The sequence below is a fragment of the Xyrauchen texanus genome, chromosome 34 (assembly GCF_025860055.1).
Source record: "Xyrauchen texanus isolate HMW12.3.18 chromosome 34, RBS_HiC_50CHRs, whole genome shotgun sequence".
Lineage (NCBI taxonomy): Eukaryota > Metazoa > Chordata > Actinopteri > Cypriniformes > Catostomidae > Xyrauchen > Xyrauchen texanus.
In genome coordinates, this window is record NC_068309.1 from 11,649,023 (window position 1) to 11,663,462 (window position 14,440).

A 14,440-nucleotide genomic window follows, 5' to 3' on the forward strand; every position below is an offset into this window, starting at 1 on the left:
ACATGGTATAGTACATCAGTCCATCCTTCCATAGTGATGCACTGGAAGACGGTGAGTATGGCGAAGAGAATGTTATCGAAGTTTGTGATGCCAAAATTGGGTCCTTTCCAGTCATCTTTACACTCTGTTCCATTGGCACACAGTCTCGAGGGTGACTCTGAACCGCATGGGTAATCACCAACCTTTTCTCCTACACACACAAACAAATGAAGTCTGCTCAAAAAAGAGAGGGAGACAAACAAAGTAACAAAATTGAGAACAGATTCAATACAGTATTTGTGTTCGCAAAACATATTCACACATAATCTCAAACTTTATGTACAGTATAATCAATGCTACTCATATTCAGTTTAACCACCTTGATAAATTTAAAGAGCAATTAATTCAAACACCCCCACAAAGTGGTCACATTCAGCACACTTCATGTACAGTATATATTATCATCTTTAATAACCATCTTTATTACAGAGATCAGTGGGTTTCCAGATTTAGAGAGGAGTGTATTTATTAGTGTAAATGCCCTCTCCAAACTGGTCACTCACACTTTCTCTGAGGCATAGCGCCTGCTGATGTTGCTGACTGAAGGGTGAAGGAGGCTGCAGCTGAGCACATGTTAGCAGCTCAGCTGCTCCTTAATGGAAACCTCATTACCAACACGGACTAATTACACACACTGTGTCTGTAAAATAACTAACTCTCTCTCACACACATACGCACACACACATATTACATTAACAGCCTTTCAAGATCGCTCACACCATGGATACACAAATTTAGTACATAAATACACAAACATGCACACACATAAAGCCTCATCTGAAAGAGCCATGCTGTGTGGATTTGCCTGCCGAGCACTTGCTAGAAACAGCTCTTCTCCTTTTACCTCTCTCAAGTGTCACAAGAGACCCTGGTTTGGAAAATAACTCCTTTAAAGTCGCTCTAAAAGGAGTCAGTGTAGTTTTATTGTCTCTGCCATGAATTAATTTGGCTCAGTGGGCAGCACTGTCGCCTCACAGCAAGAAGGTCCCTGGTTCGAGTCATGGCTCACACAGGGCCCTTCTGTGTGGAGTTTGTATGTTCTCCCTGTGTTTGCGTGGGTTTCCTCTGGGTGTTCCAGTTTCCCCCACAGTCCAAAAACAAGCAGGTCAAGCAAGTTGGAAACTCTAAATTGCCCATAGGTGTGAGTGAGAATGTGAATGTGTATGTCTGTGTTTGTCAGCCCTGTGATGGACTGGCCACCTGTCCAGGGTGTTTCCCTGCCTTTGGCCTGAGATAGCTGGGATAGGCTCCAGCAGTACCCACGACCCTACATAGGACAAGCAGCTTTAGAAGATGGATGGCTGGATGGATGGATTTTAAATTCATGTTATTTAATATTGCATTAACTAATGTTATAACATATTTTCAAGCAAATATTGTTCATTCATGTTCATGTTAACTAATGTAGGAAACTAATGTAAATGAAATTATTTAAGTACCTTATTGTAAAGACAGTTAAAATGTATATGAATTTATAAGAGAAATGTATAACCATTTGTCAAGTTCTCCACTACTTTTAATCCCCTTTTTGTCTTCACTAGTTCATTTTAAATAGTCATGTGGTGTGATAAATACAATTTTAAAAGTTTAAATATTCTGTGAATTGTCCCAATTAATAATAATTCTATAAAATAATTAGCAAGATTTTGTTTGAAATAGTTTAAAATGGAGGTAACACTTTACAAAAAGGTTCAATTCATTATCATTAGTTAATGTATTAGGTAACATGAACAAACAATGAAAAATTTATTTTCTACAGCATTTATCACTCTTTGTTAAAGCTAGTTAATAAAAATACAATTGTTCATATTTGTTCATAGTGCATTAACTAATGTTAACAGATACAACAACTGATTTAAAAAATTTATTGTTATATGTTGAAATTAACATTAACCAAGATAAAAAAAATGCTTTAAAGTATTATTCATTGTTAGTTCATGCTAACTATTGTTGTTAATTGTGTCAACTAATGAAACCTTATTGTAAAGTGTTACCCAAAAGGAGTGCAACACATTACACTACATTGCTTTCCTATTTATTTTTTTAGGTCAACTACCCAATTACAATCAATGTTATTCTGCTTCAGGATTTTTATTTTAAGAAATGTAATTACATTTGACTGGGATATATTAAAGTGTGTCATGTAAGATTAATGGCCATTCCAGTATATGGGGTTGTTTATGGAGAGAGTACACATCAGAGCACAATGAAATACTAATGAACATCTACAATTATTACTGTCATTACAGGAGATAAAAACAGAGAGAGAGAGAGAGAGAGAGAGAGAGAGAGAGAGAGAGAGAGAGAGAGAGAGATCTGTCATGTCTCTCTCACTCACATTAAGTCCCTGCTGCACTCAACAGGAAACAGCAGAGGTTTGTGGATAAATATAAGTCAGTGAAGAGGGTGGAGAACATTTTCATAAACAAAAAAGAGGCAGAGAAGACCTCTTATCAAAAAAATGAGTTATAAAAAATACAATGACTCTGAGTGGCATCATTGTGCATTAATATGTACATGTATGTGTATATGTGTGTTTGGTTAAGTGTGTGTTTGAGTGAGTGGCTGGTTGTGCCTCTTTGCCACATTGTGTGTATGAGAGCTTAGAAAAGACTCTCAATTTTGTGGCTAAAATAAACACAACAAAAATGCTACAAACCAAATAAACCCAAATCTTAACAGGAATAATATTTGTACAGTTAGTTAATCTGTATTATTACATATTGTAGGCCGACTTTTATAAGAATACTGCTAATAGAGTACTATTAAGTACAGTGTTATTGTGCTATTACTGAAAGAGACTAACCTGTTCCCAGCTTAAAGCAGGTGAAGTGGAACTTGCCCATGTAGAACTCTACGCCAATGATGGCAAACATGACAATGGCAAAGAAGAGCAAAAGTCCAATCTGAAGAAGAGGAACCATGGCCTTCATTATGGACTTTAATACTACTTGAAGACCTGAAAAGAGAAAAAAGAAAGAAACTTACATTACTTATGTTTTCACATTACTTTGCCTAATAATTTGCTATCTGAACAAGCCAGATGAAGTGTCCTGAACAGTCTGACACTTACTTGGAATTCCTGACACCAGTTTGAGGGGTCTCAGCACTCTAACAGCACGCAACGTCCTTAAGTCAAATTCTGAACCTACTGTGGTTAAAATCCTGTAACATAAACAAATGCAAAAGTCTTCAATAAAGGTCATCATATATGTTAAAGGGATAGTTCAACAACAAAAAAAATGTCTCTCATCATTTCTCTCATGCCTTCCAAGATGTCTATGACTTTCTTTCTTCTGTTGAACTCAAAAAAAGATTTTTAGAAGAACATCCCAGCTCTGTTGGTTCATACAATGCAAGTGAATGGTGACCAGACCTTTCAAGCTCCACAACTCACATAAAGGCAGCAAAAAAGTAATCCATATGAATTAATATATGTCTTCAAAAGCAATTCAATCACTTTGGTAGAGAAACAGATCAATATTCCATTCTTTTTTTTTGTACAATTACTCTCTACTTTCAATTTCACTTTCAGAATTGAAAGTAAAGGGGAGATATACAGTAAAAAAAAACTTTTGTAAGATAAAGGCTTTTATATGTTGAACTTTTTCTCACCCACACCTATTATTTAGCTTCAGAAGACATGAATTTAACTACTTGAGTCATATTGATTACTTTTATGCTGCCTTTATGTGAGTTGTGGAGCTTGAAAGGTCTGGTCACCATTCACTTGCATTGTATGAACCAACAGAGCTAAAATATTTTTCTGAAAATCTTTGTTTGTGTTCAGCAGAAGAAAGTAAGTCATACATATCTGGGATGGCATGAGGGTGAGTAAATTATGAGAATTTTCATTTTTGAGTGAACTATCCCTTTAACATTTGTGCAGCATTAAAGTGACAGCTCACCAAAAAAAAAAAATATATATATATATTTCTTTATTTATTCATCTTTATGTTGTTTCAACCCCATATGACTCTTTCCTTTGTGAACACAAAAAGAGATTTTAGGTAGAATGTTAGCCTCAGCCACCATTCACTTCAATTTTATGGTGAAAAAGATGCAATGGAAGTGAATGGTTACTGAGACTAACATCTGCTTTTGTTGTTCACAGAATAATGTAAAGCTTGGAACAACATGAGGATGGCATAATTTCCATTTTCAGGAAATTATTCCTTTAAAATTCTACGCAGATTTATCACACTGAGCTTTTATTTTTTTGTTTACACACACTAAAAAATGTACAAGCAAAAACATCTCTGCAATTCTCATTTCACACTGTATCAAATGGCAGTAGCACCGTTCAGGTCAGTGACTCATACAAGAACAATAACTAAAAGACCACTGTGAAGTAGCCTTCACTAGAACATCTTCTGAAGCAAATCGAACACGTGACACTGTCAGTTTCCAGTGGGTGTGTGTTTATGTTCTGGGAAATCGGCATAACCTAATCTAATCTAATCCCATCATCACAGTAGCACTGCTGAGATGACAGCCATTAGACGTTGCCAAGGCGATGAGGCTGGATGACATGCTGCACATGAGCCTGTGTGTCCTCAGGAGCACTGGAGTGGAACAAGTCGCACACTGTATGTGTGAGTGTGTTGCGTGTACATATGGATGTGAATGTGATCTTCTGTTACATCATATTTATCAACTCGCAGCAAGCAAACAAAGAAAACTTATATAAAGGTTACAGTTCATTTACTGGGTAGTGGAACATTACTCTTTACTGACATCTGATTTGCAATAGAGCTCATCTAATAGGGGTGTAAAAATACAATATGTGTAAAATCGTATTGTATCATACGATATAACACTCTTTACAATACCATATGTATTATATGATACAAAAATGGACACATTATATTGTACATAAAACATTTCGATCCTCTTTCTCTTGACTATTTCCTGCAAACGTTACAGTACAACTGACCATCCCTATGGATCAAGCATCTTTACAATTACTCTCTCTCAAACAAGGTGACAATACGATCGAGCAGTATACTGAGCATTTCTGCAGTCTCGCCCAGATATTCAATTGGAAAAACATTGCGTTAAAAGAACTAGGAAACCCATAAACAAACAAAAGACACGAAATTAACAATAAACATACATAGCGACCCCAGGTGGTTGCTCGGGTAATACTTACAGTGAAACACTTTGGTGGAATTTATGATTTAAAGACATTTATTGTGAAATTTGTGTATCATTACATGCATCTACCTGTCTGTCTATCACAAAAACTTGAATAACATGTCAATTCCTTAAATAAGTTTAAGTCATGTAAGCCTAATGGTACTCTTTGCATTGAACCCGGGTTGGACCAGAGTTCAAATCCCTACAAAATATACAATTTCTTATAAAGTAACCAAGCAAAAATTGCATCTTAACCTCAAAGTCAGGGATCAAAGTGCAGTTTTGTTGTATAGATTAAAAAAAAAAGCAGCTTTGACATTTTTATAATAAATCCTTGTGTTCCATAGGTAAAACATCATACAAGTTTCGAGCGATGTGAGGGTGGGTAGATGAAGAGTGTGATTTCTGCCAGTTTTTATAGACAAATAATTAAAAATAAATTACCTACAATAATTGTGCAACTTAAAGAGATAATTCACCTAAAAATGACAAATCTGTCATCATTTACTTACCACTGTGTTGTTTTAAAACCTGTATGACTAACTTTCTTCCATGAAACATAAAAGGCCAATTTTAGGGATTGACAGCCTCAGTCACCATTGAATTTACAGTTTTTTTCCATTCAGGGAAAGTCAACAGTGTCTGAGATTGCCAGAACCTAACATGCGGGTTTGTAACAACATAAGGGTGAGTAAATAATGACAGAATTATTATTTTTGGGTGAACAATCCTTGTAATTTACAAATAATTGAATGTATTTTTTTTGTTAAATGCATTCAAACCCCAATTGGCTCAAAAGTCTTTGGACGGGCATGAATCATGGAAGAGAGGATCGCAACAGGATTGGGGTGGAAGGATCATGCAGAGTGCTATAAGACATAGCAGACATGCCCCATTAAATATGACAGAGCTGCCGCAACACCCACGCAATCTATCTATTCTCGCTACCCAAAGAGAGAGAGGAGGATGAGACAGAGAAAGTCAGGCAAGGAGTAACAGGAAGAAGTTTCCAAACTTGTTTTTTATACAATTTTGACCTTTTCCAGTTAAAGAAATTATGTGAGGCCACAACAGCGTCCTCTGCTGGTGAAGAGCATGTAGAATGAACTCAAACAAAACGGAAAGTAAAAATTAAGTAAACCGTCAGAGACGTGGCCTGGCAAGTAATGCATGTGCTCTGACATGTTTCATAATGATGCATTGCTCTTCCAAACGTTTCCTGTTGCTCCAACACTATCCTAAGATAAAGTTTCATAAAGTCAAATAAAAGGATAAAAAAATTAGCTGAACCATCTACCAGTGATATGCAGGGCTACAACGTATTATGAGAAGCAACACAACACAACATGACGACCTGACACAAACACACCAGAAAAACTAATTACATGCAAACCTTCAAAACACAAGGTCATATAGTGAACGCAGTACATAATCAACATATCACATGTTGCTGTTAAAAAAGCAACCTAAAAATTCCAGATATGTTCATTCACATATGGAAAAAATAAAAACAGTGATATTTACCTTGATAACTTGGTAAACAAGAACTTTATTAAGGGAAAAATGTTTGTGTGGAGGAAATGATGGCACAAATGTAAGACAGTTGCCATTTTTTTTTATATATATAGAAATTATTTTCACACAATAAATATTAAAATGGTATATGTTTATTTTACTCTTTGTTTAGATCATCATAGTTTTAAACCTGTAATAAATTGTATATATTCAGAATGTATTTTAATAGTTTAATATTGATAGTCTGGGTGGCTAAAACAGTAAAACTTTATATAAAAGGCATTTGTACCAAAAAAATAAATAATAATTGGCATGAAAAAAATTTCCAATTCAGTTTAATGAGACTAAAAGAAAAAAAAGGTGAAATCTGTGAATTCTATTAAAACTCAACCCTCCGGACATGAAAGCACCCAAAGTTCTTACTATGTAATGGACTACATGGTATAACATATTGTATATAGAAGGCAGATCTATATGACTTATAAGCTTATACTTAATATAAACATTCAATATGATAATAATACTCATCGGGTACTTAGAGAAAGATATGAGTCTGGTTGCCCATGCTTTGGAGAGTGCAACTACTGCAGAAAATACCACTATTATTCTGAATATACCAGGTTGGTTGCCAACAAAAAAATAAAAAGGTTTTTAATATCCAGCTTATTGATGAAAGGATATATATCTACATGAGGGCGCCTCGCTCAGGCACAGGAAAAATGCCTAGGAACGATATCTGCAGTTGGTCAAAAAGAAACACGATCACATACACATAGACTCAGAGATACATACACACAATAATATGCAAAAACAAAAGCAGATTCTGAACAATGTTTTTGTATTCATAGTATCTTAGCTTTACTTCTATCTTTTCATCTTTCCGTATAATTTCTGCAGCACTAGCATCACTAAATGGAATTGCCAAAATAAAGACTGCTACTACACACATCACCTGACAAATGATTTTCATTTCAAACTTCATCTCATTTTGATTGGAATATTTATTGATATTCCTCTCAAAATGAGAAAACTTTACATTATCAAGATGACTTGGAAAAAGTGGCCATTAACTTCTACTCTGCAGCACCACAAACTAAAACAAAAATGTAAATGAGCTGTCAGCAGATTTGGCACGGCACTGTCACATAATCTGCATGGAGACTGAATGAGTATATACGGTTGTGATTAAACAAAGAACTGCAGTCAGAATTAAGCAATTAAGAGTTGATTGTTTATGATGGGTGTCTCTGAGCTGAAAATATGGCTGTAGTTCCTGACTAACACACATTCAGAGACAAAGCGAGCACTGGACTCTGTGAGAGTGATTGACAGCTGCTGATTTTCAAGGTAAAGGGCAGCTTCTATGATACTGCATTGAATGAGCTGCCAAAGTCACACTGAAGTCAGTGCTACAAACCAAAAGAGAGGGTGACAAAGAAAGAATGGGAAAGAGAGTAGAAGAGAGTGTGAGTGAGAGTTGTCTCAGTGGGGGTGCTGTGCTGTAATTACTGTTACACTCACACACGGTGCTGGAATTGAGTTTTTCACATGAAAAAGAAAAAGACTGATCCCTCTCAGATGATCACCCAGTGTCAGAGAAGAGCTGTCAGTCAGCCTCAGGCACCTAGTCACCTCATGGCCTCAACAGACCTCAGCATTGGGATCAGAGAAATAGACTATGCTGAATCCAGACAGAATCAGAGATCAAGAGAGTGAGATCAGTCCGCAAATTCTTCTATGAACAAAAAGCTGAAAAAATTATGTCAAATACATTTCAAAATTCCACCAAAATGCCCGTCTTGGTGAGGTAGTCATGTAAACACAGAGTGATGTCTAGAGTGAATGTAAACAGTTGAGAAAAAAGCTGATTTGTATTAAAATGTCGGACATGAAAGTATAAATGTAAGCTAATAGTCCTGCTGCTGGGCATGCAGCTGGGTTGGCAAATAAACTGCCTAGAGTTGCTGGCTGTAATTCTTGCCCTGCAGAGGTTTCTCCCACTACTTCGGGGCAAGCATGTCTTGATCCGTTCAGACAACGCCACCACGATAGCATACATAAATCGCCATGGCGGGGTGCGCTTTCGTCACATCGCAACTCTCCCGCCATCTCCTACTTTGGAGTCAGCTGCGACTCAGGTCGCTGCGCGCCACTCATATTCCGGGCAACCTCAACACGGCAGCAGACGTGCTGTCACGACAGGGCATGCTCGGTGGAGAGTGGAGGCTCCACCTCCAGGCAGTCCAGCTGATTTGGGAGCGGTTCAGCAAAGCACAGGTAGACCTGTTCGCTTCCCAAAAGACTTCCCTTTACGGCCTAAAGTGGAGCTTGTTCGTGAATTGGTGTTCTTCCCGATCTGAAGACCCGCAGAGATGTGCAGTCGGGTCAGTGCTCGCGTTTGTGCAGGAGAGGCTGGAGGGGAGACTGTCCCCTCCACCTTGAAGGTTTATGTAGCCTCTATATCGGCTCACCACAACGCAGTGGACAGTAAGTCCTTAGGGAAGCACGACCTGGTCATCAGGTTCCTTAGAGGCACCCGGAGGCTGAACCCTCCCAGGCCACACCTGTTCTCCATATGAGATCTCTCCATGGTCCTCTCAGGCCTCCAGAGACCCCCATTCGAACCACTAGAATCAGTGGAGCTCGACGGCCCTCCTGATCACGCTCGCTTCCATCAAGAGGTTTGGGGACCTGCATGTGTTCTCTGTCAGAGATACTTGCCTGGAGTTTGGTCCGGCGGATGCCCATGTCATCCGAAGACCTCGACCGGGCTATGTGCCCAAGGTTCCTACGACCCCCTTCAGCGACCAGGTAGTGAACCTGCAAGCGCTGCCCCGGGAGGAGGCAGACCCAGCCTTTTTGTTGCTGTGTCCGTTGCATGCTTTGCATACCTATGTGGACCGCATGCAGAGCTTTAGATGTTCTGAACAGAGGCTAGCCCACTGGGTCGTCGACGCCATCACCTTGGCCTATCAGGCACAGGCCATGCCCACCCCCTTGGGGGTTCGAGCATCCTTCATTCGACACAATGTCGAGTGAGCGACAGATGGGGAATGTCTAGGTTACTGTTGTAACCTCCGTTCCCTGATGGAGGGAATGTTCCCCCCGGCCACGACGCTGTATCAAGCCACTGTAATGGCCGAACCTTATTCTCGGCTACTAGGTAAAAAACCTGAATGGACAGATGCACGATTCCTTTTATACCCGTATGTCCTGAGGAGGGACATGCAAATTCTGTCTGCCAATTTCTCATTGGCCTTTTCTCAAGTTCAGAGGTAACCGAGGACTTCAAGAAAGACCCCTAGACGTTTCCATGTCTCAACCTCAGGATTCATATTCCTGGACTTAGGATAGACCTTGCCGAAATTACCCGACGGTTGAACTGCTATGTACCTCACTGATCTCTTCCTGCATCACCTTTGTCTAATGATAGACATATATAGACTATCATTTAATTGCCAACAAAAGCCTTCATTGGCCAACTAATAAAGAACAATGCATCCATGTGAACTTGTACAGTTAATCCAGGATGGACTTCAAAGACTCAAACATAATTTCCACTCATAAGGAAATATCAGAAATTTAGCAGAGATGGGCCATTTAAATAAATGGGAGAAATTGGAATGCCAAACCAAGAAGTCCTAGCTCCCAACGGTCAACAGATGTAGAAAGGAAGGCCTGCTTTAAAGGGTAACTAAACACCTGCTCAGAGTCTGACTCCACCCACTAGAAATATTTGAAAATGCTGGAAAAGTGGGCAGACCCCGGCGGGGATAGAGGGAACGAACCGAGTCGAGGGCTGAGCGGAGGGGGGCACCTGAGACTCGTAGTGACGGATTAATTGACAGCTGCTGTCAGACTCTATGTTATTATTATTCCTCACATGGTCGCAAGACGACATGTACATGAATCTGGCGTGGTGAGCTGGAACCTGCTTACGTCAGCTGTCACCGCTTACGTCACGAAGTACCGCAACAGCCAATAGGAAAATTCAACTGCAGTAGCCACCGTTCAACCTGAAGAGGGCAGCACTCAGGCGTTTTTACACCATATATTGTAGAATTAAAACACTTTATACACAAATGTCAAAAAAATTACTTGAATCAATGACCAGTACTAATAAAGCCCCATGCTTACATGATCATTAACTAAAAAAAGTTGGTTTAGGGTTTAGTTACCCTTTAAAGGTAAAAAAAAGCCAATCACCTTTTAGATACAGACATCGCCTGTCAATCAACTCGCTAGCTTTTAAAAGAGCCAGTAATTGAATAGAGTATAGAGTAAACGGTGCTTTAATTTTTCAGCAACAGTAGCAAATAAACACTTAAAGAATAATCTAATATAAATCATTAAAAAAGTAATGTAATGCAAAATGAAAGTACTTAAATACTTGACACTCTTTACAGTGTGATTATTAGATATACATTAATACTAATTTGATACAGTAAAAAAAGCCTGAATGCCTATAACAGACAGCATGCAGATTATATATATTTAGACATTGCACAGATCTAACATTTTGAAGAATTTGTCCCGTCTGCTTAACGGCAGTGTTTGCTTTAATAACTTGTCAAGATAGCACAGATTCAATCCCGTCTGTTTACACTATTGTAATTCATTAACAGCTGTGTTTACATTAATATTGCCAAAAGAGGGGTATTTTGATTAAAAACAGGGCAGTCTTGTGCAGGAGCGCTGCATTCATCACGAGACACAAGCACATGGGCAGAAACACGTATGTGTGCATTTGAAAGCAGTCGGCTGTAATCAAACTGCGCATGGGTAGCAAATTTAGTCCGATATTTTTTTTAGCATCGGTGGCTATTAAAATGTTGAACTGAGCAGAGATTCCGTCACACTCCTAGCTAATCGTTGCTGCACCCTGCAGTTTGTAAACCACAGTGCTGGACAAACATCTTTGGCCATTGCGTTTTAGTTTATTCAGCGTCTTGTTGCAGGAGGGCTGTGTTTTGTAGATGCCATATAAAGCTTAAAAGATCAACATTTAAAAATGCATCTTGAAATGAATTTCGAATTTAAATTTGACCACCTTACAGAAGCATGCCACGTGATTGTTAATATAAATTGCAGAATCATTGAAATTTAGAAAAGAGATCTAATGTTCTCTAATGTAGAGAAATGAGTGCAGTCACACAGGCATTCTGCTATCAATTAGTCATATATATAATTTCCTGAGTCAGCAGTGGTATCTGCCACGTCTCTCTGTATTACTCGCTACACTTTTGCCTTAGCCCACATTAAGATGTCTTCACATCATACTCAGTCAGAAGAGCAGAGGTCAAAAGGTCACTATTTTATAGCACTGCTTTGGAGCTGTCAATAAGCACATGACCAACAACGACAGGAATTTCAGGGTGTCAGCTGGGGGTGCGTTGTCGTGATGCCCATGAAGGGAGTGCTAATGAATTCATCCTGCCATTCACAAGGCACCAGCATCATACAAAGAGCTTTAATGATTTGCAGATAATACACACACACACGTACATATGAACATACACAAAACAGCAGCCTGCCATATTGCACCAATTACACTTATTTAATGATGCACTCTAACCACTTATGTGAGACACAAATACACACAAACACACACACACACATTACTACACATGTGCCCACACACAATAAAAGCAGCCTGTCATATTGTTATGTCCTCCCCAGTCTAGGGTTAAGGAGTAACAAATAAAAACGTGAGAGATAAAAGAAAAATGACCCGATTTCTGTCCCAGAGATCAAGACAACTCAGTTTAATGGTGCACTTTGGTGTAACTTTGTCTTTGTGTCATCTCGGACTTGACCCTGTCATTGACACCTAGCGGCTTGGATGTAGTATAATTTAAAATCAATAGATTTCAGTTCCAAATGTCATTGTAGAAATTTTGTATTCACCGTCAGCCATGATTACTTTAATCAATGAGTGAAAGTGTCAAATAACCGGATGGTTATAGAGATTAAGCGAGTAGTATTCGGCTGGTCATGTGATTCTAACATGACAGCTCTCATGTGCGGACCCTCTCCATGTAGAATAAAACAGCTTTTATAAGGTTAGTGATATGACTGGAGTCTTCAATTTAATGTGAAATGATTTCCTACATGTATTGCAAAATTACAATTCATGTCTTTAGGAGTTAAACATTTTTAATGAGGGAAAAAATTACTGAGTGCACCTTTAAGATTATCACACATTCCACTTCACTTTCCACATAAAATACACACTCATAACTAACCTAAAGACACTGGCAAAAACACAAAAATCTTAAAGGGATAGTTCCCCCAAAAATGAAAATGATGTCATCATTTACTCACCCGCATGTAGTGCATGATTTGTGTGTATAGCAGGGGTTGGGAACCTTTTTTAATTTTTTCAATTTTGGATGATGCATTTTTCGAAAGAGCCATAGCACAAACTAATAATTTACTAGAAGTTGTTCCATAAAAAAAAAACAATAGACTACTCTGAAAACACTAAAACAAACAAATATGCAGAATTGAGTACAAGTTTTTGTGCGGGTCTCCATAAATTGACTTTTTTATTTTACAATTGTTCATGAAACATTAAACTGGGCTATATGTATATATGTAACGATAATCGCCAAAAATATTGCGATATCCAATTATACAGTCAACCCCCTGCCAAGGATCAGTGAATATTTTTACTGTAATGATTTTGCTTTAAAAATTACATAAATTTATTGAAACATGAAAAACTCAAACAAAAGACATTTCTAAATTGCACTTTAAACGAAACGAGAGAAAAAAATAACAAAGTGATATATCTCCAAATATATCCCTCTCCAAATCCAAACATTTACCATCTCAACGGCCCCATTTGCCATCACGCAAGCATTCGTCATCAACCCAAGGTGAAAAATTACTAATAGCCTACAAATTAAGAACTAAAGCCAATTATAAATTTAAAGATAATAATAACAATACTCATAATAAATAAGCCTAATAAATGTGCTTGTGTTCCCAAAAAATGCTGCAAAATGTATGTTCTTATTGTGTTTTTTGTAATACAGTTATTGCTGCCTAAAGAAAATAAAATAAAATAAAACTCAATTTTAGGTTCAAGGTGAACATGTCTTGTATTACTTCTTTAATACAAAGATACCTGTATATATTACTGAACCTACAGAGTTGCGTTCACAATGCGCAAGAGAAAACTGCTCCGTGGAAATAAAACAAGCTATACTCACAGCACCTCACAAGATGATCGGAGATCATTTGCAGCATTTTCATAGGCTATATAGACTACATTATTCTTGCAAACAGATTTAAGTCAAATGAAACAGAGAAAAAGGAGTGATAACACTTTACATGCGCTTGTTCCACGAGACAGGGTCCCGTTGCATGCCTCTGAACAAACAGCGAATCAGACACGAGCATTGACAGCTTTTTTTTTTGTCTGTTCTTTAAAATATAATAAAGTGTGTTTTTTAACAGCATTTCTTGTCATGTGTCACTCTGAGATGTCTTACAGGTCACCCACCTATTGCGGATACAGTATATGAGCAAAATTACTTGAAAATCAAAACGGTGTCATTGACATCAAGCTTTGCAATCGCACCCACACTTTCTGCAGGAAAATGATCTCTAGAAAGTTGTATATGATCATGTGTTGGTGAATGGTGAAACACAGAGTAAGCCGCATGATTTTTAACAAAGAGCCATGTGGCTCACGAGCTATAGGTTAAGATTCTATAATATATTTAGATTGATAATCAAA

At 38.0% G+C, this 14,440-nt stretch overlaps 1 protein-coding gene across 1 annotated transcript in view; it reads right to left on the reverse strand.

Moving 5' to 3' along the window:
* Positions 1-14,440, reverse strand: part of cacna1bb (calcium channel, voltage-dependent, N type, alpha 1B subunit, b) — a 174,726-nt gene that overhangs the window by 98,530 nt on the left and 61,756 nt on the right. The window contains exons 6-8 of the mRNA XM_052103921.1: positions 3,113-3,204; positions 2,846-2,998; positions 3-190 (exon numbers count right to left, since the gene is read on the reverse strand). Coding sequence (XP_051959881.1) covers positions 3-190; positions 2,846-2,998; positions 3,113-3,204 — 433 coding nt within the window. The remainder of the gene's footprint in view (positions 1-2; positions 191-2,845; positions 2,999-3,112; positions 3,205-14,440) is intronic.